The sequence below is a fragment of the Mytilus edulis genome, chromosome 5 (assembly GCF_963676685.1).
Source record: "Mytilus edulis chromosome 5, xbMytEdul2.2, whole genome shotgun sequence".
NCBI classification, from domain to species: Eukaryota; Metazoa; Mollusca; class Bivalvia; order Mytilida; family Mytilidae; genus Mytilus; species Mytilus edulis.
In genome coordinates, this window is record NC_092348.1 from 72,781,701 (window position 1) to 72,808,596 (window position 26,896).

General features: G+C 31.6%; 1 protein-coding gene and 1 long non-coding RNA gene across 2 annotated transcripts; one reads left to right on the top strand and one right to left on the bottom strand.

Moving 5' to 3' along the window:
* Positions 1 to 7,003: 7,003 nt before the first annotated feature.
* LOC139524420 (peptidase inhibitor 16-like) lies at positions 7,004 to 15,068 on the top strand. Its single transcript, XM_071319195.1, has 5 exons — positions 7,004 to 8,031; positions 9,574 to 9,700; positions 10,570 to 10,679; positions 13,549 to 13,658; positions 14,730 to 15,068. The coding sequence occupies exons 1-5, from the start codon at positions 8,020 to 8,022 to the stop codon at positions 14,824 to 14,826; spliced, it is 456 nt and encodes a 151-aa protein (XP_071175296.1). The 5' UTR covers positions 7,004 to 8,019; the 3' UTR covers positions 14,827 to 15,068.
* Positions 15,069 to 15,228: 160 nt separating this feature from the next.
* Positions 15,229 to 26,666, bottom strand: LOC139524421 (uncharacterized). The gene is made up of 3 exons (XR_011664792.1): positions 26,512 to 26,666; positions 17,036 to 17,069; positions 15,229 to 15,331 (listed from the first exon to the last, which is right to left on the bottom strand). It is a non-coding gene; the product is annotated as an uncharacterized lncRNA (long non-coding RNA).
* Positions 26,667 to 26,896: the final 230 nt, after the last annotated feature.

Consider the following 26,896-nt stretch of genomic DNA (forward strand, 5'->3'; position numbering starts at 1 on the left):
TAAGAAGTTAGTCAAGTTTATTAGATACAAATGTATATAACAGATCAACTTAACTTATGTCTCAAATTAATATAAAAAGTTCAATAGTAATGGAAATAAAAACTTAATATTTTAACTATTTAAAATAATCACGCTTATTTAATCTGTTAATTTCCTGTATTTAGCATGTCAGTAATTCGTTAACTGCATGCAGCCCATTATGCTCATTGGAATTGAAATAAAAGTTATCGGAAGTAAACATAATGTGGGGAGACAATTGTTATAGAATATTTAGGAACTTTACAAAAAAAGACAAAGGAACATGCATGAACAAATCATGTTAATGTAAAAGAAAATATGACGTTCCTTGTGGTACATTTGTAGCAAGTGTCACCTTGGTCCAGAGTAACAAAATAGGATTCAGATATACAATTAAACAAATATTTAATGTCAATTGTTCGCTTATTCACTTTATTCATCTATTTGTAATAATAACAATTTGTATAACTAAAAATAAAGATTTTGATAAATGTTTGTTTAAATTTAACCCATATGATCCCAAAACATGTCAGTTCAGCTGGACCGTACGCGTACGGTCCAAATACTCATATGGTCTGGAACATATATACTCTATTAGGTCTCTAGTTTGGATAGTGTATAATTTGCAAATTAAAATCATACTCCTTCCAAATTTATTTCTTTAAATATTATGGATGAAATAGCAACTAAGGGATGAAATTGGATGAAATGTAGCAATTTTTTTTAGGCAAAGTAGTGATTTGGTATAGTTTGAAAAGGTAAAATATTAGTATGTCAAACTTAATTATAGACCCTATAAAAATAAAATTATCCTTATTTTGAGTTATACAGGGGCGGATGCAGGAATTTTCGAAAGGGGGGGTGCTAACCCAGGGCAAAGGGGGGGTGCAAAACATATGTCCCGATACAGATGCATTGATCGGCAAAAATAAAGGGGGGGGGGGGTGCGCACCCCCGGAACCCCCCCCCCCCCCCCCCCCCCTGGATCCGCCACTGTTATAGCTTATAGATTTTTCTATAATGTTGATTAGAGGCGGATCCAGCCATTTTAAAAGGGGGGTCCAAACCCCCAAAAAAATTGTGATCATGGCTAAATAAAAACAAAGGAAGAAAGGTAGTTTTGGCTTTTATCTCAAAACCCAAATTAAAGGATTTAGAGCAAATCTGACACAGAGTTAATTGTTCATTATAGGTGAAGTTCTATCAACAATAAATTTTCAGACAAGTGTAACAACCCATTGTTGGGTTGCTGCCACTAGATTGGTAATTTTAAGGAAACATTGCAGATTTTATACGACTGCAAAAAGTTTTTTGTGATCATATATTTGTATCGTGTAGTCGTTGTCCGAAGCCATTTGTTTTTTTCGCATAATTACTTGAGTATAAGTTAATAGAAATCTATGAAATTCAAATAAAAAGGAAGGTTGGTATTTATTTTGGGAGTTTTTAACCAGAGTTTAGGAATTAGGCATTTTAGAGACCAAAAGGGTCCAAAATTAAACTTTTTTTGATTTTATAGAAATTGAATTATGGGGGTTCTTTGATATGCCAAATCTAACTGTGTATTTAGATTCTTAATTTTTTGGTCCTGTTTAAATTGGTCTACCTTAAGGTCCAAAGGGGTCCAAAATTCAACTTTTTATTTTTTTTTTTATTTTAACAATATTTAAATTCTTGGTGTTCTTTAATATCATGAATATGCTGAATCTGAATATTTACTTATATACACCTATTGACTGGGTGTGAGGGTAATAGCAAGTTTGTTGTCCCTGAGGTACCAACTATTGCTCGAGGCAAAGCCGAGAGCAATAGTTGGTATGCGAAAGGACAACAAACTTGCTATTACCCGCAAAACCAGTCATTAGGTGTTTTATTATACTGAACAACACAGCCATTAAGTGTTTTTATATACCAAATAACTAATTTTCTAAAAGTGTATATACCTTATCTGAAAGAAAGAAAAAATGTGACATAACTTTACATGCACATGATGAACTTTACTTTTTTTTATAATTCGTTTTGTATTTATAAATATTTCATTAATTTCAATCAAGACTACAAATACTTGTGTTAAACTTTCCGTGCGTATTATAAATCCTAGTTAAAGTACACCAAACGCAAATTCACTTTTAATATACGGAGAGCGAACCCATATTATGAATAAGGTACTATATTTTAGATCTTTTAAAAAATTTCCATGAAGATTTTCTTTCTCTTTTATAATTGCTTCTTGTAAGTGAAATTACAATCAAAACAAACAGATTCCACCGTTTACAATATAAGAGTGAGTTTGACGTTGCAAAGCATACGTAACCAAGCAGAGTAGTCAATGACATCATTATCGTCCAATGAAAAATAAGCATGGAAAAGTACGGGAAAGATGATTATGAAACTATTAACCGGGGCAATAGTCTTTGAAACTATTAACTGGCAAATTGTCTTTAGAATGAAATAGCACAACTATTTCATTTATTTTATAAAGGAAAAAAACTCTTGAAGTATAATAAGATTTTTTATTATGGGCCCAGGTATCAAGTTGGTCCAAACAGGGGTTCAAAATTTTACTTTGTTTGATTTCAACAAAAATTGAATATATGGGGTTCTTTGATATGCTGAATCTAACCATGCATTCATTTAGATTTTTGATAATTAATGGCCCGTTATCAAATTGGTCCACATGGAGGTTTGAAGGGTCCAAACTTGAACTTTATTTGATTTCATCAAAAAATGAATTATTGGGGTTCTTTGATCATTTTGATATGCTGCATCTAACCATGTATTAAGATTTTGAATATTGGACCATAGTAGAGGTTAATTGTCAATTTAAAATTTTTAATTACTTGGACCACATTCATTCTGTGTCAGAAACCTATGCTGTGTCAAATATTGAATCAAAATCCAAATTCAAAATCCAGAGCTGTATCAAGCTTAAATGTTGTGTCCATACTTGCACCAACTGTTCATGGTTCAACTTGTACGGTCGTATTAAGCTGAGCCATGCATAGCATTTTTATTGGTTATTATCTTGAATTTTATTTCTGATAAAGATATACTGTAAACAGCAAATATATATAATTCGCAAAGTAAGGTCTACAAATATGATATTAATACACCAAAAATTGTCAATTGACCCCATGAGGAGTTATTGCCTTTTAAGGGGGTTCGCGGGTCTAAATCATTTATATAGGATTTCTCTATATTTTTCTATAAATGAACTTTATCTTATAGTTAATAGAAAAATAAAATAAAAAAGTGGGGTCACCGTTCATTTGCGCTCACAATCTGCCTTCGAAAGAAGCATACATTTTTGTAAAGGCGTTTTTTTCTGTTGAAGTAATCTAGGAGAAATAATGGTAATATCGAAATAAAAAAAAGAAATTTATTACAGAAATCGCTAAAATTTTACAATAATTTAGTTTAAGTACAGCTTATATGGAAATTATATTAAAAAAGATAGGTCACCGATGAGTTGAAAAAGATATTCCAATTTTAGAGCCAAAAAATGGCATTTTTCCATCAAAGGGAGATAATTTGGAACTTTTTCAATGATATATACATTTTGAAAGTCATCTGGGGCCAACACGAATTGATTGTTTTGAATGATTTTTGTACCATATGATAAAGTAACAACTACAAAAGGAAATAAATAAAATTTGTAATGAAAAAGAAATGTTTGATTTTTTTCTGAAATTTTTATACCCTCGAGCCTCCTTAAAGACAATTTTTCACAATTTGTTCATCTAGTTTGCTCAATACTCTAAAGAATCTTCTCCTTTGAAGTGACATTGCGAAATCTATAACAGCCAAACTTGGACTGAATGAGTTTCAGAGTAACTAGTACATGTAGTATAAATTTTGTATTTTATTTCCTTTTAGGTCGAGAAACAGTCACTTAATAGAACTTTACATGGCTAAAATGGAACATAGGGGTAAAATGATCACAAATGGAAGATTGATGCAAAAAATTTCAGGTGAGCACTTCAGACTCTTGAGAGCCTCTTGTTTAATTGCTTCTGTAAGTAATATATTTATTAATTTGAAGTTCTGACGAGTGAGACACATGCAGATTATACTGTAAACAATATTTCAGAGTGAAATGTAGTCAAGCAAACAAATCATAGAAGAATATGCGAATCATGTCTTTGATGTTCAATGAAAAATTAGTACAAACACGAAGAAAAAGTATGGGAATATTTGTTTTTTAAACTATTGACCAGGGTGAAAGTCTTTGAAAGTGATGACTGGCAAAAAGTCTGTGAAATGTAATAGCACAAATATTCCATTCTTTTAAAATATTATTTCATATAAAGAAAAATACATAATGATGTTTAATAATGGTTTTTACCCTTTTTATGTTTAGGACAACATGGACAAGAAATAAAGAAAAATAATGAAAAATATGAACAGTTACAATAGAAATGAGCGGCAAAACAAGATAAACAGAATACAACAAGGCCTAAACGGTAAGACCACTTCTATATACTGTAAATTCAGAAATTATTGCTTGCATTTATTATTGTGATTTTTCACGAATGGACAACTTATTGTGATTACAAAAAAAATCTGCATAAAGATCTATTGTTTCTGTTATCAAAACATGAGTTCTTATTTTTGCAATACTCACCCAGTCACATTATTCGCATTACTAAAAACCTCTCGATATTTTCTGAATTACAGAAATAAAAGTATTTGCCTTTGAAAGATGACTTATATAAAATTAAGAAGATGTGGTATGGTAAACGAGTGACTTATCCACCAGAGTTCAATGAAGTGGATGCAAGAAATTAAAGGCCAATGATGGGCCGGCCTTCAATAATGAGAAAACACTTCCTTTATAGGTCAGCCAATAAAGATCCCGATATGAAAAGATTTAAACGATCCAATTTAGTTCAACATGTTCAAAGTCAATAAAAAATTAATAAAAAAAAATCATGTCTGAGCACTCAACCTTACCCTAATATTTGACAGTGGTTCAAATTACACAACATATAAACATTCTATAACAACTATTGCAAGTGTCTTAACTTTAAATATCACTGCAAGGCACTAAACAATGAATATTAAATTTGGACACAAATCATTGAAATAAGAGAACTCATAAGTACAAATATCAAATGAAAGTTTCTCAAAATGTTCATTAAAATATGATAAAATAAGCTTATTTATATTGCTGTTTTTTTTGTCCATTTAAACATTTTTTTTTAATTTTGTGTATTTATAGGTCAGATATCTTGGTTTTTATGATCACCAACAGGTCCTGCAGGGTCTATACTGTCTATACTGAAGAGGAAACTTAATTGCTAATACTTTTCTACATAATGTGCTAATTGTATTAATTAATGTGAAATTAAATGTGTGTTTTTCTGGAAAAAGAAATAGAAAAAAATCTACAAAATTGCTATTATCAAATTGAAGAACTGTCAAAGATGCAGAGAAGAACAAAATTTTGTAAAATGTAACAACCTACATATTCACTGATGGATTATGGAGAAATTAAGAAAAAAATAGTATCTTTGTCATGTGTGTTGTCCAAATAAACAACTGCTTTATCCATTCAATTACATGGCTCCATCATATCAAATATACAGAGAAGATGTTTGAAGAACAAGTTGCCAAAATTTATTTAACCAATTGAAGGAAGATGTCTTGTGGATGGAATTATTTATGCACTGAACTGTCATGTAGGGAGTCGAATAATTGTACACAGCAGCTGAAACAGAAGACAAGTTAATTTAACATGAAAAGTGTTTATTTTATTTAATATGCAAATATGAGCACAATATTCATAACATCACAAATGGTATGATATTCAAAGCGTTTTGCTTATTATTGTATTGTCTTAAACATGCTAAACAGTCAGCCTTTTGTTTTTGTATGTTTAATACTCACCATGAAAATTTGTATTAAAGTTTTAATTATCTTTTGTATCAATAATTCAGTCTAGGAAAAATTATATTTATACTGTCATGAAATTTCCATAGAGGAAAAATAGGGGAAAACATTTCCTTAAGGGAAATTTGTTGTTCAGAAATTTCCTCAGAGGAAATTTGAAGAACAATGATTTCCTTGAGGAAATTTAAAGAACAATGATTTCCTTGTCTTGAATTTTCCCTCAAGGAAAAGTGTTTGTCAACAATTTCCTCACAGGAAAAAGTTTTTCCTCCAAGGAAAATTTGAAGCTGCAAATTTCCTCACAGGAAAAAGTATTTCCTCAAAGGAAAATTTGAAGCCGCAAATTTCCTCAAAGGAAATGTTTATGCATCAAATTCCCTAAGGGAAATCTTTTTCCTTAGAGGAAAAAACAATTTCCCTTGAGGAAAAATCTTTTTCCTTCAGGGAAATTTGATTTCCCTTGAGGAAAACTACTTTTCCTCTGAGGAAATTGTTGAAAAAAGGGGCATAACTTTTTCAACAGTGGTGCTAGAGCCAAAAAAATTTAGGACAAATATCAGGGAACCAATACCAACCAAGTTATCAACTTCATTTTGACTTAACTCCAAAAATTAAGGTGACAACTTTTGCACTCAGCGGAATTGCAAACTTGTCCCGGAGACTGTTCCTAACCCAGGCAAAAGAGACATACTTTTTTGTTGAAAGTGTTGATTTCGTAAATAAACATAATCATGTGACCGACTGATGCCATTGCAAAGCACAATCAACCTACTTTTAGTTGAACCAAAACTTCCATAAACAGACACACAGACCGGAAATCATAATTGTCCCTAGTTTCGTGGGCGTGAAATCAAACGGAAATGCCAAAAGTGACAAAATCGAACGTTTAAAAATAAAAATTATGACTAAAACAACAGCTGATTTCACGAAGGCGGGATATGAAAGAAAACTAGAAACGGAACTTACACATTTATATATAAAAATTATGTTATTAATATCATAATGATGAAATGAAATTGTTTAACTTGCAAACCATAGAATGTATAATAGTAATATATAATTGTGTGTCACCGATAGCTGACAGCATTGTGTTTTCCTTGTAGGTGTATTTGCGTAGTATAAGGTGACCATGGATAAGTGGTGTACTTTAAGCTCACAATGACATTAGCATCATTATACCTCTTGGTTACTGTATGTTTCTTTCCTCATCAATGTAAAGGGAGAAGTTTTTATTCCAGAAGAACTTTTCGAATAGGAGGATTCAACCAGAATGATTTTCCGATACCTACACCAACGTCAGGAAATATTCAAAAGGGGCAGAGCTTTTCTCACTGGAATGGACAAATTTCTAACAAAAATCTTGGAAATGTACCAACCGGAACAGTAGTTTTAACTTCAAGAACGACAAATATGGGAGGTCCTGGAACTACAATAACCAGAACCATAACACCTGGCAAAACGTCCGTAGTTAGGACAATTCAAAATAATCCACATAGTAGGTTTACTTCACAAAGACGGATAACACACACCGGAAGTAATAGTAATAAACATATACCAGGCTCTAAAACATTTTAAAAGAAATGGTGGTCTCAAACAGACAATTCATCAAGAAAAGGTTCGAATTCTCAGTCTCCAATACAAAAGTCTAACAATCCGGTGTGGTCCAAAACTATACAAATACCATCATCAAACAGTAAAAATGTGGATATGTCTTCCATTTTTAATCAAATGTTTTCAGGAAATGTTGGAAACAATAGTTCTAGGGATTTTCCATTCCCGAAGGATTTTTTATCAAATCTTCCACCAGGAGCACATGTCAAAATTAGCTCCAGTTCCAGCTCAAGAATTATTCCACAAGGTCGAGTAATCCAGTCTATTCGTCCAGGTGTTGGTTAACAATTTACAAAAGTTGTATCAACCAATGGGAATCGAGGAATCAAATACGATGAAGTCAAAAATCAACCAACAAAACAACGTGTTCTTCCTCTACCGAGTGCATCAATTAAGAGAGGGGTTAAATGTGACAAGAAACTCTGTGAGCACGAGAAATATAATTTACTAGAAAATCACAACAAGGTACGGAGGTCTGTTCGTCCATCAGCATCTAATATGAAGAAATTGGTGAGCAATGTAACACAGAATATTTTAATAAATGAACAATTATTATTTTGACACATAAATTATTTCACACAGTTGTATTATACAACTTAGTGATTTGAATAATTTATGTGTCAAAATTTCGCAAAAAAAAAACAACGAAAACTTCCCTTAGATTAGGTGTATTTTGAATATACCGTTCTTAGTGTGTTTATTGTTTATCCTGTTAAGATTGTGGGAGAGTAAGAAGTATGTAAATGACATAAGAGTGCAATTGCAACATCAATTTAAAGCCGATATTTACACTTAAAATTATTCATAAGTTTGAAAGAATTATATAATTGATACTAAACAATCATTTTCATTAAATATACCTGGCAGCTCTAGCCTCAAAACGACCTCATATAGTTTTGTAGTTCTGTAAATCAGTCTTTTTTTAAGTATTGTTACATCAGTGTTGCAGGCATAAAGAGTGTTGAGAGTACGGGGCGCCGAATGGGACTCTTGTGGTTTTGTACTCGAAATTCAATTATGTACGGACAAAACTGAGTTTTGTTCAACAAAAATGAGTTCAGATTAACACAATTTGTAGCATACTACAAATTTAAATTTTGTCATACAAAATTATCTTTCAGTGGACAAAAGTTACTTTTGTCAAGACAAAAATATCTTTCAGTGGACAAAAGTTACTTTTGTCAAGACAAAATTCATTTTTGTAACACAGACTTTACTTTTGTTACCTAATTTTAAAAAATTGGGCGACAAAAGTCAATTTTGTATGCAAATTAGTTTAGTTTGGATTCTGTGAACTAATTTGCATACAAAACTGAGATTTTGTTTATTTTTGTGTAGACAAAATTGAGTTTTGTTAAACAGAAGTGAAAATGTAACACAAAAGTCAATTTTGTGCGACATAAGACAATTGTGTGTCACAAAAGTCATTTTTTTTGTCACAAAAGTCAATTTTGTCTACACAAAACATGCAAAAATAAACACAAATTCAATTTTGTGTTTATTTTTGTGTAAACAGGTTAATTGCGTACAAATTCAATTTTGTATCACAAAATTGACTGTTGTGTTTTAATTTCCATATCAGGTAACAAAAGTCAATTGTGTATGCAATTAAGTTTATACTTGTATACCTTTTTGACAAAATCATGACAAAAATAAATTTTGTCTACAAAAATGAATTTTGTCTACAAAAATGAATTTTGTCTACAAAAATGAATTTTGTCTACAAAAATGAATTTTGTCTACAAAAATGAATTTTGTCCACAAAAATGAATTTTGTCATTACAAAATTGAAGTTCTCATGAAACAAGCTAAGTCTGTATCACATAGTTTTGTAAGACAAAAATGATTTTGTTACGACATAATTGAATTTTGTGTACACAAAATTGATTTTGATTACAAAAAGTTCAAGTCCCATTCGGCGCCCCGTAGAGAGTGCCCACAAACATTTTTAAACCCACCACAATCTTATTGTGTCTGTCAGAGCTTGTTGTTGTTGGCTTCCGCTAGATTTAATTGTTTTTCGATACTTTATATTACACATTACCATTGTAGATTTGGGACGTAGATTTAGAAAGGAGAGCGCAAAAATATGCTAAGAAATGTATCTGGACGCACGATAAGAAGAGGTCTAAAAATGCACCATACAGATACGTTGGACAGAACATGCATGCAAGAATAGGTATATGTTTTCTTCATTTTATAAGAAAGTGTAATTTGTATCTGACCAATGCAAGGTTCCTTTTTAAACTCGTACCAACTTGTTTATAAGTTAAGTATTAACAACTGTTTGTGTTTTGTTTAGATGTTTACTTGTTTGCATGACAAAATAATTGTGCACGCTTGTTTTGTAATTTAACCATATGTAATTGAGATTTCTAGCTTCATCAAACAAAGTGCAGTTTTATTGGATATTTGTTATTATCGTGTCGTTAGCGGCTATCAAAAGGCGAAATGTTAAACAAAAAACAATTTTATATTGAATTAAGATTATTTAGGAATGTCAGTGACATGATTCTATTGTGTTTCAACAAAATAATATGATTATACAGTAAATCAAGTTAAAAATTTAATTGACATCGTCGCGTAACAGCAGAGCAGTTCTATAGTGTATTTGAAAACACGCAAGTTTCCCTCCATTCTTCAGTGTGAGTGGGCAGGGCTTTTTTTCGGGACGTCGGAATCGGGTATTTTAAGCTCTGGATTTTGGGATTAAGCCGTTCGGGATCCGGGATTTCTTTTTTTTGAATTTCGGGATGTCGGGATTTATTTATTTTCAAATTCAGGACCTTGTAATTTCATGTTTTAAGCCCGGGATTTCGGAATGAGGACCCCTCCGATCCCCCCTCTTCAGACGTATTAAGCTTGTTTTAGTATAAAACTACTATATCAAAGCAATGCATTTAATGACATTTTATACGTTTTAAATAATGCATGTTTTAAAAACAAATTAAAATACGCCTTAAACGTTGTTTCATAAATCTAATAAATGATAAACGATTTCACAAGGTACATCAAAATAATTATGTAACCAGTTCAAATCTTTTATAGGAGCTAGGGACATTTTAGCCGCTACCAGAAGTTGGGAAAAGGAACAGAATCACTACAACATCTATACCAATAATTGCGTACCTGGGGAAATGTGTGGTCATTATACACAGGTAACTATATATGCGCTGAAAGGGTTAAGAAATCAACAATATACATACATGGAAGGCTATTTAAAAAAAAGTTATGTCAGAATAATATCAAAACACACAGTAAATAATATATATGTATGAGTAGTTTTTAAAGCGGCTACCATTCTTACATGCAACTTAAACTGTCTAATTGTTTTCGGTAAAATTTGTTACAGTTAAGTTCTATAATGAAATAACAAAGGATATGGGCAATCAATAATCCATGACAAAACATCAGGATATATACAGGGTGAGGCCTTCAATAGGAGCAAAGAAACACTTAACTCACTTCCAGTTCAAGACGGTCCCTATATACACCAATCAATCATTTTGATGATCATGATTTTGTTATGTCCACTAGCAAAAAAAAAAAGATGAAGCTTTCATAAAAAATCCAGTTATGACAGCTATCATAAGTAGACACACAATTTTCCCCATAATTTTACTGAATATTATTGTTGTCTTTTCTCTCCGTGATATGGGCCTTCTTTCTTCTAATTTTGATTATTCTCTTTATGGTAAATAAAAATAAATACATGTGTTATAATTGTCGGTGATAGTACCATCTTTCGATAAAACACTGAGTAGTGCAACCCATAAACTATAGTTGAACGATTCGAAAGAAAACATATGATCAGTTCATACGTCAGTAAACCTTCTTTTTAAACAACATGAATAATCAAAGATAGGCATGCGGCTGTGATAACAATATAACTAGTTTCAAAATTGACATAGCGTATTTTGTAAAATCCTTTAGGTTCTTATTTCATTTCAGTTTGTTAAGTAATGGGACCGTCACTGAAAGTCAGTTGTTAGGGCACTCTTGGTTAGTTAACTATTGCAACATACACCAAAAGGAAAGACGGAAGCTTTTCCGTGACAATTTTACTAGAGAACAAGTTATTTTTGATATATATATATATATAAACCTCAAATCTATGTCCGGTCTCAAATCTATGTCCTTTCCGCAAATCTATGTCCTTTTTAATATTGCGTCATAGACGTTCCAAATCTATGTCCTGTATTGTCTCACATCTATGTCCTTTATTTACTCAAATCTATGGCCACTTTTGGCTCAAATCTATGTCCTTTCATTGACGTAAAACGGATATCTTTACTTACTACTACTATTGGGGAATATTTATAAATCAAATCCAGCCATGAACTAAGGGACTGCAGTGTTTACATCTGGTTTCTGGAGAGAAGGAATGTGACGAAACATAAAGAATGATTCTTCTCGGGGAAATATTTTCGTTATTAAAGGCATTATTACAAGTTTTACATTTGAACTAAATAGATATCAGCTAAGACCAAACAATTGATAATATATGTTTTATTGTGATTCGCAAATATTTCAAATATAAAGAACGTTTTACTTTTATCAATTTAGAATGATTTTTTGATACTAGTATTCAAGGAAAAACATAGATAAAGTGGTATAAATGTCAATGAAACAGCGATATGAACAAATTCATAAGACAAAACGAAGTACGTCGAAGTTGCAAACAAATATTCATTCTTTGCTGTCTATTTTAGTAAAATAGATATGTGTAGTTTCATTCTCAAAGACGTCATACAATAATAACCCACGCATGCAAAGATTTAAACCACACACATGGAAAATGACTTAATAAAACAAAAAGCATATAAGACCGTACTTGAAACAATATTATAAATACCAGCTAAATAATTTAGCCGGATTTTCTTAAACGCAAACTATACTTCAGCTCTTGCACATACATGGAGAACACACACCAACTTAATATTGAATTATGGGAAATTACTTAATGAAATAAAAAACCTGTAAGGCGGAACTTATTAGACGGGCATAAATTTGCGCATGGCGAAACAAATTGGAAAATACATTACACAGATTTGAGACCTTTTCTTTTTAACGGACACATATTTGCGAATGACGTCACGATTGAAAATCGGACACATATTTGAGGCCGAATCTTTTTTACGGACAAAGATTAGCGATTGACGTCACGATTGGGCATAGATTTGAGAAACGGACACAGATTTGAGGTCGTACACAGATCTGAGGTTTACATATATATATAAACGAGTCTAAATTGAAAACTACGTTCAAACCTATGATTGCGTTGGATAAAAACCGCAACTTTTATACGTGTGCATGTAAAACAAATTTCGTTGTAGAAGGGTATAAAAACAGCACAAACAACATTTTCGAAAGACCAAAAAAGTGAAAAAGTATATTTAAACAAAACGCATTTGACTAACAGGTCGAACAACTGATGCTTTTTAACCCTGCTGACTGCCATTGGCGATTGCCAAATAAAATTGATCACAAGATGTAACAAAATGGATCTTAATATAAATTTAATACTAAACAGAAAAAAAAACAATTTTACTTGTGGCCACGATGTTATGCCACAAACATACGGTGTCAATATTTTTTTAGTACACCAGATCCGGATTTCGACAATAAATGTCTCTTCAGTGATGTTAGGGATTGAAACGGTATTTGGAAGGCCATATATATATATCTACATTGTATAACTTAACAATTTTCCTTTCAAGAATGTATTCATGAAGTAACATTATTGTCATAATATTCACATAATATACTTGGCTATCGGTACTGCAGATTCAATCCATGTTCCTTATTGCTATATACATATGTATAGCATTTGTTTTTGGCTTTCTTGTACATCCGATGTATGTTTGTTTCTGACTGCAATCGAAATTCGACCGTTTTCACTTGTGTACAGTATACTTTTAACATGTAACAACAATTGTTAATGCTTTCTTTTTACCTTTTCATTAGCAGATAGTCGGTAATAGGGGGTGACAATAACAATTAATATGCTTGAATTATCGTCTTTAGATGGTGTGGGCTGATACGGAAACAGTTGGGTGTGCAATGTGGAAGTGTCCATATATACATAATCTTGGTTGGAGGGACGCTTACATTGTAGTTTGTGACTATGGACCAGGGTAATACAATGGTTTCTTTTAAGTTTTTTTTTTATAAAGATCTTTTAAAAGTTGAAGACGGAATTTCTATAGACTACTTTTTTCAATCATTACACGATCTAATACCAGCTTTTCATACATATCTTAAAATATTCCCGTTTGACTGGTGTAACACTAGTAATTTTGGGGCCCTTTATAGCTTGCTGTTTGGTGTGAGCCTAGGCTCCGTGTTGAAGACCGTATCTTGACCTATAATGGTTGACTTAATTTATAAATTATAACTTGGATGGAGAGCTGCCTCATTGGCACTCATACCACATCTTCCTATATCTATCTAGCAATAAAACCATTAAAAACATAAAAACATGCTGTTTCAAATGTGATAAGATATTTATACTCTATCATAATCCTGAAAAGTATCCAATATTCACAGATATAAGACAATTAAATAGTTTTCTGGATATAATTTTCATTGTATTTTTAATAAACCCTATTAGTACAAATACTTTATAGTAGTTGGTTTACAATTCTATAGAAGATACAAAACTATTTTAAGGCTGATAATATTATGTACAAACCGATGCCTCAGCTCAAAAGAGGCCAAAAAGCATGATCTGGTATAAATTCATGTGACGATATTAATGTTACCAAATTATTCAATTAAAAAAAAAGAGAACAAACAACTTGTGAAATGTTAGACGAACAATATAGTGAACTCATTATACCAAAATTGTTTATCTTAATCATGAAAGAGTAAATTTTGATTTAAAATCATTCCTGCATATCGAAAGCATGTTCTGCAATATCCTGTATTATCAACTTAGATATGTTAATACCGACGAGAGAGATATAATCTATGTAACCTCTCAGGTACGAGAAAATACATTAAAAAAATTGTGTTGGAATATCGTTCGTCAAATTGCGCTTTATATCCACAAGTTCTTCTGTACAGCTGACATGTTGATAAATCGCTTTCCTAAATGTCCTTACAAATGCAATAACTGACGACATAATAAGTCTAGTTTCAGAACATATGGCTTTAACTGTATTGAGATAACAAAAGTGATGTATTTGCAATGTTTTTTCTTTCAGTGGTAACATTAGTGGAAGAAAGCCATATATAATTGGACAAACGTGTGCTGAATGTAGTAAAAGTAATCTTTCTTGTGACAATGGACTATGTGTTTGACAATTTGATTAATACTTGGAGTTTAACATTTGTGCGTGGTGGGGCATAGTGACTGTTGCCAAGCAAACGTTTGAGTTACCTTTTTGTAAACGGTTTTGTGTTTTGTTTATATTTTTTTTGTCAAGTGTATGAGCGTTTAACCCTCTACAATTGGTCGATCTTGAGCTTATGTTATATATTTGATACGGTGTCAACAGTATTTGAAACGTGGTTGTATTTTATTAAAGTCAATCTCATTTTAACATACTGACTTATATGGATAAGTTTAATGTGTACTTTTGTGAAATTGTTTGAAATGATGACATCATTAATCAGTAATTTAACTCCTTAAAACAACAGACATTCAATAGCAACTTCTGGTACACAGATCTTCGTCTATTTCGACGGTAGGTAAAAATGTCAGTGAATTTCATTATAGTAGTTACTGTTCCCGCTATCTTCAGCTCTGTTCATTGTACTGTAAACGTGTACCTGAGTATTATCACTTTTGACGTCAGCATAAACCCTAAAACACAAAACTAACAAGTATATATGCAAATTGCTTCCCCTGCCGCGTCACATCTTATTTACAAAAAAGCATACGAAATTGATATCAGTAAGTCCTTACAAGCAAACTAATTGTTTTTCTTTTAAAAAGACTTAACAAAAGTATATATTCAAATGAAGCAGATATAATTGGTATTGAATTGTATGTTCATTACAAACATACAGTCGAAACAAAATGAAATAATCTTTATGTAGCAATAATGATCTGTGTTGTAATTGTCAATAAGGCAATTGCCCAACTGGCAACAAAGACCCATCAAATTGGATGTAAGTAACTAAAGGACACAAAACGTATGAACAGCAATCATCTGATGGTATTTGTCATCAATTGGTTTAGCTATTTTTAATATGACTTTAACATGTTTACTGCTCATAGTTCATTGAGAATATTTGCATACCTTTATTTGTCACATTACCCTGAAGTCAAAATCAATTTTTAAAAGAAACGTTAAAAAGTTTTATTATTTTATTCTTAATTACATTTATTGCCCTGAAAAAACCGAAGTTCATTAGAAGCATAATATATATATAATAGGTGAAACAGAACATAAAAATGTATTAAATGTGAAAGAAAAGCTCAAAAAGGATAAGTACTTATCTTATAATTTGGATCATCAGACGTTCACTTTGTCTCATGTTTGGCGCTCGACACAGACTAGTTGGAATGCAAAATTTAGTTACAAAGGTAAAGAGTTTTGTGTCAAATCCGGATAATGCTATCATTATGAAAATATAGGCGTTTGCTTGCAAAGAGAAAGTTATATCCCAGCAAGCCAAGGATGCACACATCTATTGACCACCGTACGATCTACGGTTTTAAACCATGGTTTTGTTTGTCTTTTTTGGTCTCTTCGATCTTTGATTGCTGTATTGTATCCTTAATCCTTTTATTTCAATATACTAGCCAACTGCCCCGGCAATAGGCATGACATCCGGAACAGATACATTAATCTGTTTCCGATTCATGAAGCTGTTGATTGTAAATTTAATGTCAAATGTTTTTGGTTTCCACTTCAAACTCAATAGTCACCACTTTTGTGTTGACATAACATATTATAGATATGTTCATGTCCTGAACAGTTTAATGTAAAACAATGTTGATCTATTGAGAAAACCTCCCTGATATTAAGCATAGATTACCGTATGTATTTGAAAAACCTTTTCGGAACAACAGTTGTCGATGCTTTTCGACTTGATATTTGATTTGTTCTTGTTTTAATTCTAAAACTTCTTATTAGATTATCCCGTCTGGCGTACAAAATTAAAAGTCTAGTATCTTTACTGAGTTTTTAATCCAATTAATTTAAATCAGTGTTATTTTACTCTTACCGTTGATAAAATATTCGACAAACGTTTTTTTTTTGTCTATTCTTTTTGTGAATTATATCCATTTCGACCTTCATGCTTATGGCATACTCGACCATATGGAGTTTAGTATTACCACAGTGAAACTAGTCATTTCTTGTTTTAGTTAAAATGTATAAATAATTGATTTGATTAATTTTTAAAAGATTGTTTGATTGATTAAACCAAATGTATACTACGAATAAAAATGTTCTAATGGTTTACTTTTGCAAATTTTGACTTGGATGAAGAGTTGTTTTAATGGCACGCATCCTTATATTCTTATATCTATTGAAAGCTTCTGTAAATTTTAACTTACGTTTCTTTATTTCCGAACTTGAATTGTACAATCTCTGCATTAAAAACAGTATTGACAAATACAATCATTATCATTGTTAGCTTAACAGTGTATTGCATATTTTCCATTAATTTTTTTTCGTCCTAATGAACATAAACTGAATTGTTATATCAACTAAGTATGTCAGTTCACTGTTGACAGTTGTTATCCATTCGTTTGATGTGTTAGAGCTTTCGATTTTCCAATTTGTCCGTTTAAATTTTCCGAGGAGTTCGGTAATTGTGTTTTTATGCCCCACCTACGATAGTAGAGGGGCATTATGTTTTCTGGTCTGTGCGTCCGTCTGTTCGTCCTTCCGTCTGTCCGTCCGTTCGCTGATCTGTGCGTCCGTCCGTCCGTCCTTCCGTCTGTCCGTTCGTCCGTCCGTCCGTTCAGGTTAAAGTTTTTGGTCAAGGTAGTTTTTGATGAAGTTGAAGTCCAATCAACTTCAAACTAGGTACACATGTTCCCTATGATATGATCTTTCTAATTTAATTGCCAAATTAGACTTTTGACTCCAATTTCACGGTCCACTGAACATAGAAAATAATAGTGCAAGTTTCAGGTTCAATTTTTGGACAAAGTAGTTTTTGATGAAGTTGAAGTCCAATCAACTTCAAACTTAGTACACATGTTCCCTATGATATGATCTTTAATTGCCAAATTAGACTGTTGACCCCAATTTCACGGTCCACTGAACATAGAAAATAATAGTGCAAGTTTCAGGTTAAATTTTTGGACAAAGTAGTTTTTGATGAAGTTGAAGTCCAATCAACTTCAAACTTAGTACACATGTTCCCTATGATATGATCTTTAATTGCCACATTAGAGTTTTGACCCTAATTTCACGGTCTACTGAACATAGAAAATGATAATGCGAGTGGGGCATCTGTGTACTATGGACACATTCTTGTTTACTTTTTTTCTAAATCATCCTTAATTTAATTTGAATGTTGTCAACAGTGATTTTCAATCCTAATAATCAAATTTTAAAGTATTGTAGTGTTGACATGTGAAGGTGGTCTTTGTCTATCTGTTTCAATGTTTTTAGCATTAAACCTTTTAAAAAAGCATAGTGCATTTAACTGATGCTGTTAGATTCCAACTTGTATAGAACAATTACAAACAAAAACACCGCATTCTTTATAATGATACCAACCGACCAAACTTGAAACAACTGTCACATTCCTAACATCAAATTTGGGTCAAATCAATTTTCTTTGATACCGTTTCAAAGTTCTCATAATAAAATATAGATAATATATACACGGCCGTCACTCGGATAACCGAGATTGGTCGGATAATATATATTGCGTATACGGCTATATGGGCGGTCGGTCTGTTAATCGGGTCGGTTATACGTCTGTTAAGAGTAAAACGCACAATTTAATGTTAAAAACTGTTTATACAGATTTTTGGCATAATTGTGAAACAAATTAACATTGTCTTATCGGGCCTATTATAGCTGACTATGCGGTATGGGCTTTGCTCATTGTTGAAGGCCGTACGGTGACCTATAGTTGTTAATGTCTGTGTCATTTTGGTCTTTTGTGGATAGTTGTCTCATTGGCAATCATACCACATCTTCTTTTTTATATAACAAAAGAAAAGTATCTGGCAAAATGATATCTATCTGTCATAAAAATTTCTCATTATAGCACTAAGATGCAAAAGTAGACACAACAAGAACACAAAATATAATATGAGAAAAAGTAGATTTTGTTAGCGTGACATTAACCTCATCACACACATTTGCTCAAAATATACATTGATTTCAACTTATATGGCTTTTAAAATATGCAAAAGCTACAATCTATAGCAAATCCATAGTATTTACCCTTGTACTAATATATTTGATAATTTGACACCTTTTAGATTACGGACTATTGCATGTAGTACAATCAAAGATTTCTCCCAAAAAGTGTTAAGATAGATATAAGTACTCATAATATAGATAATTCTGTGACTACATCCCGCATTAATTTGTAAGATCCTTTACGATAGAAAATTCAGTTGATCCTAATACAATTCAATCTTCATGCCTCATATCATGAGTGGGTAACAACGCTAGATAAACACTGACGAGGAATGGTAACACCCTGCCTGAAAGATTTATTAGTGTAGAGCCTAGGTGGTTTAGTAGTCTAGCGCGTCGGGCAAAGTTCAAGACGATATGTCACAATATCTCAGTAGTACATTTTGTAGAATTCCAATCCCGGCGAGGGAAGAACAAAAAATATGCCTAAACACTGGTGTAATTCCTCGGAGATCAGTATTTCTGTGATATTACTTTTTACTTGTTAGGCTGATGTTTAAACGAATTACGTATACACAATGTGTTTTCAGCCTTGTATCACTACCACTGCTGATGATCTGATGAATCAAATCTGTCGCAAAGTTGTCACTGGTTCAGACGTTCTTATAATATAATCATTATAAAAAAAAATAATTAGATACAGTTTATTTTGCATCCCATCGTGCATTGTCGTGACTTTACATTTAATTAAAGTAATAAATTCGGCAGAGAGCAAACATAAAAAAGATGAATTCAGTTTTTGCTTTTGTAAACATTACATTTCAGTGTAGCAACATAATACATCTAAGATTACTTCCAGTTGAGTTTTTTTTCTCTCTGCTCGACCTGCCTGATAATTTCAACTTAAACATGGTGAAACGGTGAATTTTTCTGAAACCAACACATAACAAACTTACTTTGATAGTAATGAATAAAGGTAATGAGTGAAAAACAAAATACTCGTAAGCGTGAAAGAGAAATAGAGACAGAAACTTTTAATAGTAAACAAACCACAGGTATAAAAATGGCGGATACTAACATGACGGAGACAGAGAGCTCACTCGAACAAAACCTCGGTGAATACTCTGAGGATCAAACATTCAATAACAAACTTCTAAGTGGCATAGTAGGCATACAACAAACATTAAACAGTCTTATAATAAAATTTGAAAACCAAAATGAAGAAATACATGGTATTAAAAATGACATATACGCCAAAGATGGCATTGAAGACAGACTTCAAGCTGTGGCAACAGAAACTGAAGACCAAACAACTATGATAGCCGAAGTCAGAAATCAAAATACAAAACTGACAACGGAATTAAATCTAATGAAGTCATACGTGGTACATTTAGAAACTAGACTCGATTGTCAACAAAGTCAAATAGCAAACCTGGTTGAACGCAGCATGAGGGAAAATGCTATAGTAATAGGGGTTCATGAACGAAATGACGAAAACGTAATAGCGGAATTAAAATTGATTTTCAAAAATGTTTTGAAAATAACTGAAAATATTAAAATTGACCGAGCCCACAGAATAGGGACCCAGACAAATAAAAACAGCACACGTCCTATAGTTGTTAAATTCCATGACTACAATGACCGGGAGCATGTCATAAACACTGCACGAACAATAGGCAAACAAAACAAAGAGTTACTAAATGGCATATACATAACTCCACAGTTTCCAGACGATATGCGTGAAAACAGAAAAAGACTAGTACAAAAACAAAAGGAGTACAAAGAAGTAGATGTAGGCACTAAAATTAAAGGAAACAGTTTATTCTTCATCAAAAGTGGATCTAAATATGTGGAAAAAGTGTCAACACCAAAAGCTTTAGCTATTTTTGATGCCAGTAACAAGTCTAAATTTGGTACATTTGAACAAACTAGTTCTAATGAAGTTAGTGACAATGGTCATACTTATTGTGTCACAGCTGCTGTCACCACAACATACGCAGAAGTTCGTGAAGCTGCCCGACAAATAATGCAGGGCCCAGTATCTGCATGTACATACAACACATTGGTATATCGGTTTACAGACAAAGACGGACATACACACGACGGGTACGATGACGACAGAGACTACGGAATTGGATCAAGGATACTTGACTATTTAAAAGAAATAGATGCACACAACATAACTATCATTTCCTCACGTACACCTCCATCTGGTACAGCAAAGATAGGTTCAAGAAAAAACAATATTATCTTGGAGGGAGTAAAATCGGCTCTCCGCAAAATGTAAACAATAAAAACTTTAAACTAATTTACTGTTGTTTGAACTCATCTTGATAGACAATAAACATGCAGTAAAGTATGCTGAATGTCATTTTTTCTTCTTCTTTCAGGTTTATAATTTGTTAGATATTATATATTTAGTTTCATGTATTCTCTTTTCAAATCCTATATGTTTACTATTTTCAAAGTATCTTAAGAGTTTCAATTCTCTATTTTATTTTTAAAAAGAGTATTCATTATTCCAGTGAGTTATAAAGAAGCAAATTTCAAATGAATTACCTTAATAGGTAATCTGTAGATAAAACTACTTTTTATGAATTTTAAATTTACATACAACTTTATCCGAAATAATTTCACCATGAATTAAAATAAGTCAATAAAATACATGTAGCGTATATTGTAATTTTATATAACAAAATTTACTCACGGTACCGGCACGCAGACATCATGAAAGTAATCATCTTCCCTGTGTATTACTATAATCCCGGGAGAAAAAAAATCCCACTTTTTTGTTGTTGTTGACACTATATTTACATAAATTGCACATACACACGTTAGAATAATCCAATATACTGGTATTCTATAAAATGAATTCTCATTTCCTTTTTTGTAAAGTGCGAATATCCTTTCGATCCCCAGCAATGTTGGCGAACAAAAATGTATATATTAAACATTTTTTATACGTTTTGCACCCAATGCAAATCTTAAAAAACTATCCGATATATATATGCAAAAACATGAATCCAGTGATATGCAATGCAATCCACAGTTCTATCAAAATACATATTTGCCATTATATAACTGTGTCCCATATTCGTATGTCGGCAAGAAAAGGTAAACAAAATTATCAACAAGAATGTCTGTGTACCTGTGCACGTGTATTTCAATCTGTAATTGGGTCATTTATAGTAAAGGTTGTAAATTGTAATGTTGTTATGTATGAATGAAAGTTACATGTACTTTAAACCGTAACTGGTAAACCTATAGTGTATTGTTTTTATTAATGAATGAAAGTTACATGCGTTTTATTGAGAATGAACAATGAATATAACAAACATTAACATTAATTATATGGTTTAGGTCAGGCAGACCGAACAGAGAGAATTCTCTCTCTTTTTGTATTGTATTGTATATTTGATATGTTTTTCTGTATTTTGTTTCTACTTAGTTATATAATGTTCAACTACGTTAAGTGTATCACATATGAAATTAATAAGACTGTAAAGCCAAAACTAGATAATGGCTAATTATTGTATCAATTTAACTTCTCTTAATGTAAATGGCTTTGGAAACGATTTTAAACGCAAATCCATGTTTCTTTGGTTAAAAAAATTTCAAAGCGATATCATTTTCTTGCAAGAAACACACAGTACTGAATCGTATGAAACTATATGGAAAAGGGAATGGGGTGGAGATATTTATTTTTCGCACGGGGAAACGAACTCTAAAGGTGTTGCTATTTTGTTTAACTGCTCAACCGATTATATATTAAAGGAAAAAATTGCAGATGAAAACGGAAGGTATCTCATTCTAACTGTTGAAATTGATAACACAGATTTTGTTTTTGTGAATTATTATGCACCGACCAAAAACTCTGAAAATGACCAAATTGAATATATTGAAAAATTAAAAATTTTATTAAATGAAAAGTTAGAACAAAATCTCGTTTTGGGTGGAGATTTTAATACGATACTAAATCCATCTTTAGACAAAATGGGTGGTTCAAAATATAACACACCTGTCAAATATACGAGTAAATTAGAAGATTTTATAGAAGAGTTTGACTTATGTGATATTTGGAGGACAAAAAATGTTGACTCTAGATTATATACTTGGCGTCAAAGAACCCCGCTTATACAATGTCGCTTAGATTTTTGGTTGATATCGAATTTTTTGTCAAGCAGTGTTACAAAAACATCCATTGTTCCGTCTATAAAATCTGATCATAGTCTTATCAAGTTGACACTGTCAGGCGAAAACTTTAGTGAGAGAGGTCCCGGTTTCTGGAAATTCAACTCGGGTTTATTGACAGACAAAGATTATGTGGATATAGTCAAAAATACTTTATCAGAATGTGATGATAAATATCAAAATTTAGAAAATAAAAATTTAAAATGGGATACCATTAAAAGTGAAATAAGGGGCGCAACCGTCAAATATTCCAAATATAAAAACATGAAATTGCGGGAAAGAGAGTCCAGTTTAAAAAAACGACAAGACGAAATTCAGAAAAATCTCTCTCGTACATATTTAGATAAAGATATAAATACACTTTTAATTGAATTAGATATTGTTAAAGAAGATTTAGAGCAAATAGTAAATAATCAAACAAGAGGGGCTATTATACGATCACATGCCGAGCACTGCGAAGGCAATGAAAGAAATTCAAAATATTTCTTATCATTAGAAAAACGTAATTATAAAAATAAATGTATTAACAAATTAGTTGTAAACGACATTGAAATATTGTCACAAGAAAAAATTCTAAACGAAGAGAGAAATTTCTACGAAAATCTGTACTCATCAAAAGAAGACCCTGATAAATATTCAGGTGATTCTAACTTTTTTGATTTAAATTTTATTCCTAAGCTAACAGATCTGGAAAAGGATATATGCGATGCAGATATTTCAGAATCTGAGTGCGTTAAAGTTTTAAAAACATTTAAAAATAATAAAAGCCCTGGTACAGATGGGCTTACCGCTGAGTTTTACAAATTTTTCTGGATTGATGTAAAAAAATATGTTTTGGAAAGCTATGAATATTCCTTCGAGACCGGAACCCTCTCAATAGACCAAAGACGGGGTATTTTGACTCTTATTCCAAAGAAAGATAAAGATAGAACACTCTTGTCGAACTGGCGACCTCTTTCTCTCTTAAATTTTGATTACAAATTATTAGCCAAAGTTATTGCGGAAAGAATGAAATTATTTCTTCCGAAACTTATAGATCCGGATCAGACAGGATATGTGGCTGGTAGATATATTGGTGAAAATCTACGACTAATTGCTGATATTATATTGTTTACTACTTTAAAAAATTATCCAGGGCTTATATTACTAGTCGATTTCGAAAAGGCGTTTGATACGCTAGAATGGAAATTTATTCAAAAAGCATTGGCTTGTTTTAATTTTGGTAGCAAGTTCCGGAAATGGGTCTTAACTTTATACTCAAATATATCTAGTCTTGTCGTTAATAATGGATTTAGTTCTAGTCCGTTCAAAATTGAGAGAGGTGTTCGACAAGGGTGTCCTTTGTCTCCTTTTTTATTTATTTTGGCCGTTGAACTGCTGGCAATAAATATTCGTAAGAACAACCATATATCAGGTATAAAAATTGGGGATACTGAAATAAAAATTTCACAGTTGGCTGATGATACCACTTGTTTTTTGAAAGATGTATTTTCTGCGCAAATTTTATTAGATTCCTTTAATGATTTTGAGAAGTGTTCAGGGTTAAAAGTCAATTTTTCGAAAACCGAAGCAACATGGATTGGAAGAAATAAATTTAACAAAGAAGGTTCCCTTCCTATTAAATGGACAGATGGTTTTAAAACCTTAGGTTTAAAATTTAACGCTTTTGATGAAATGGTTTGTTCTAACTTAGATACATGCATAGAAAAAATGGAATCAATTATTAAAATGTGGAGGATCAGAAACCTTTCCTTGATCGGTAAAATCGTAATTCTTAAATCACTTGCAATATCGAAGCTTATTTATGTCATTTCATCTACACATGTACCAAGATCTTATGTAATTAAAATACAAAGGGACATTAATAACTTTTTATGGAATGATAGTACTCCGAAAGTTAAATCGGAAGTTATTCAAAAGTCTCCTAGCGAGGGGGGACTGAAAGCACCAAATTTTGAAGTACAGCTGTTATCCTTTCGTATCATGTGGGTAAAACGATTTTTGTCAGAACATGACTCTAAATGGAAACATGTTTCTAAAGCATTCTTCTCCCTTTTTGATTTAGAGGACTTATTTATGAGCAGATGTGAATTTGAGTTTTTAAATTTAAAAGCACCTCTTTTTTATATAGAAGTGCTATCTGCTTGGAAACGTTTCAAGGGTATTTTCATCCCGTTAAATGCATTTCATGTTAGAAAAGAATTTATTTGGTTCAATCCGTTTATCAAGGTTAACAGAACGAGTATTTTTTACAGATCTTGGTACACGAAAGGCATAAGGTTCATTAATGATATTGTAGATGATAAAGGCGAATTTTTGTCTCATGACGCTATTAACAAAAAATATAATTTGAATGTTACTTTTGTAGACATTCTTTCTATTAAACTTGCTATACCACGTGACTGGAAAGATTTGTTATTACAACAACACATGTCACCTAAGAGCAACTCTTTTGGATTCGTTTTTGAGCATGAGAATAAAAAAATGCCTATTAGCAAATTATATACTAAAGATGTATATTCACTTTTTATCGATCGGGTAAGTGTTTCTCCTATTTCACAACAAAGGTGGGAAGAAAGTTTTAATATAGAAATTAGTGACGAAAGGTGGAACAATATTTATTCACTAGCTTTTAAATGTACTATTGAAAGCAAACTACAAGCTTTTCAATATAAAGTGTTACACAGAATAGTCTCACATAATTATCTCCTTGAAAAATATAAACTTTCTTTAACTAATGAGTGTGCCAGTTGTAAAGAAATAGAAACTATAGAGCATAAATTTTTTGAATGTATAGAAATAAAACGATTTTGGAGAGAATTTTCTAATTGGTGGCATTTAGTTTTTGGAGTAAAATTTTTTTTAAATAAAGACAGTGTCATTTTTGGTATATTGAATTCTGATAACTTAGTGTTAAACTATTGTATTTTACAGGCAAAATATTACATTCATTATGTAAAGTACACACAATTAGACAGATTGTTTATATCTGTGCAAGCTTTTCTCAAATTTTTGAAAAGACGTCTGGAGATATTAGAATATTTATATCTTTCTAAAGACAAGCACGAGTCATTTGTCGACAGATGGGGGGAATTTATGGAAGTTATTAATTAAATTTTATTCTCGATATGATCATGTATATTTAATGTATTCCAAAGTATCTTTTACTTGTATCATATACCGATTATTCACATCATTTACTTGTATTTGTTTTTACTATGTCTTATTCGTAAAATATCAATAGTATGACTATGCCATATGTCAATCACTTATATATTGTAAAAATGTATGTATGTATGTATGCACTGTAGCTTGAACACCAAAAAGATCAATAAAAAATAAAAAAAAAGATTACTTCCAGTTGTGGCTAGGTTCGTTTTGCTCAATAATTTGTATTCTATGTAGTGTTTTATAAGTTGTTGTCTTAATAATTCGTCTTTTTAATCTGGAAAGGGTTCAGATAGTTTGATTAGTATTTTCTCCCTCTTCTTGATTAAATATTATATTGTACCTTTTTTATGTAATATATATAAACCAGTTATTTCTGCAAGTTGTAAACCAGTAAGTACTACCACCACAGCCATTAATATTGAATTTACCTCTGTTAAACTTTCTAAAATAAATCAAAATATAAAGATTTAGATATATAAGTGATATACATTAATTGAACTGATTAAAACGAAAGGAAGCGAAGGCAACATTTGAAATAACTTTCTTCTCATCCTGTTTTAAATGCTAGTGTCAGAGACAATTTTTGTCTTGTTCGTTAATTTTTTCTTATTTCATTTTCTCTTCTGACATTTCTACTCAATTCAAATTCAAATCTTTGATAAAAAGTATTAGTAGCAAATGATTATGATCAGTCATCTAAAACTTCCTACGAACAACTTATCAAC

Excerpts from the sequence above, each read along its gene's own strand:
- LOC139524420 (XM_071319195.1), top strand. Across the intron at positions 10,680-13,548 it reads TGTGTGGTCATTATACACAG|ATGGTGTGGGCTGATACGGA; the intron begins GTAACTATATAT and ends TATCGTCTTTAG. Across the intron at positions 13,659-14,729 it reads GTTTGTGACTATGGACCAGG|TGGTAACATTAGTGGAAGAA; the intron begins GTAATACAATGG and ends TTTTTCTTTCAG.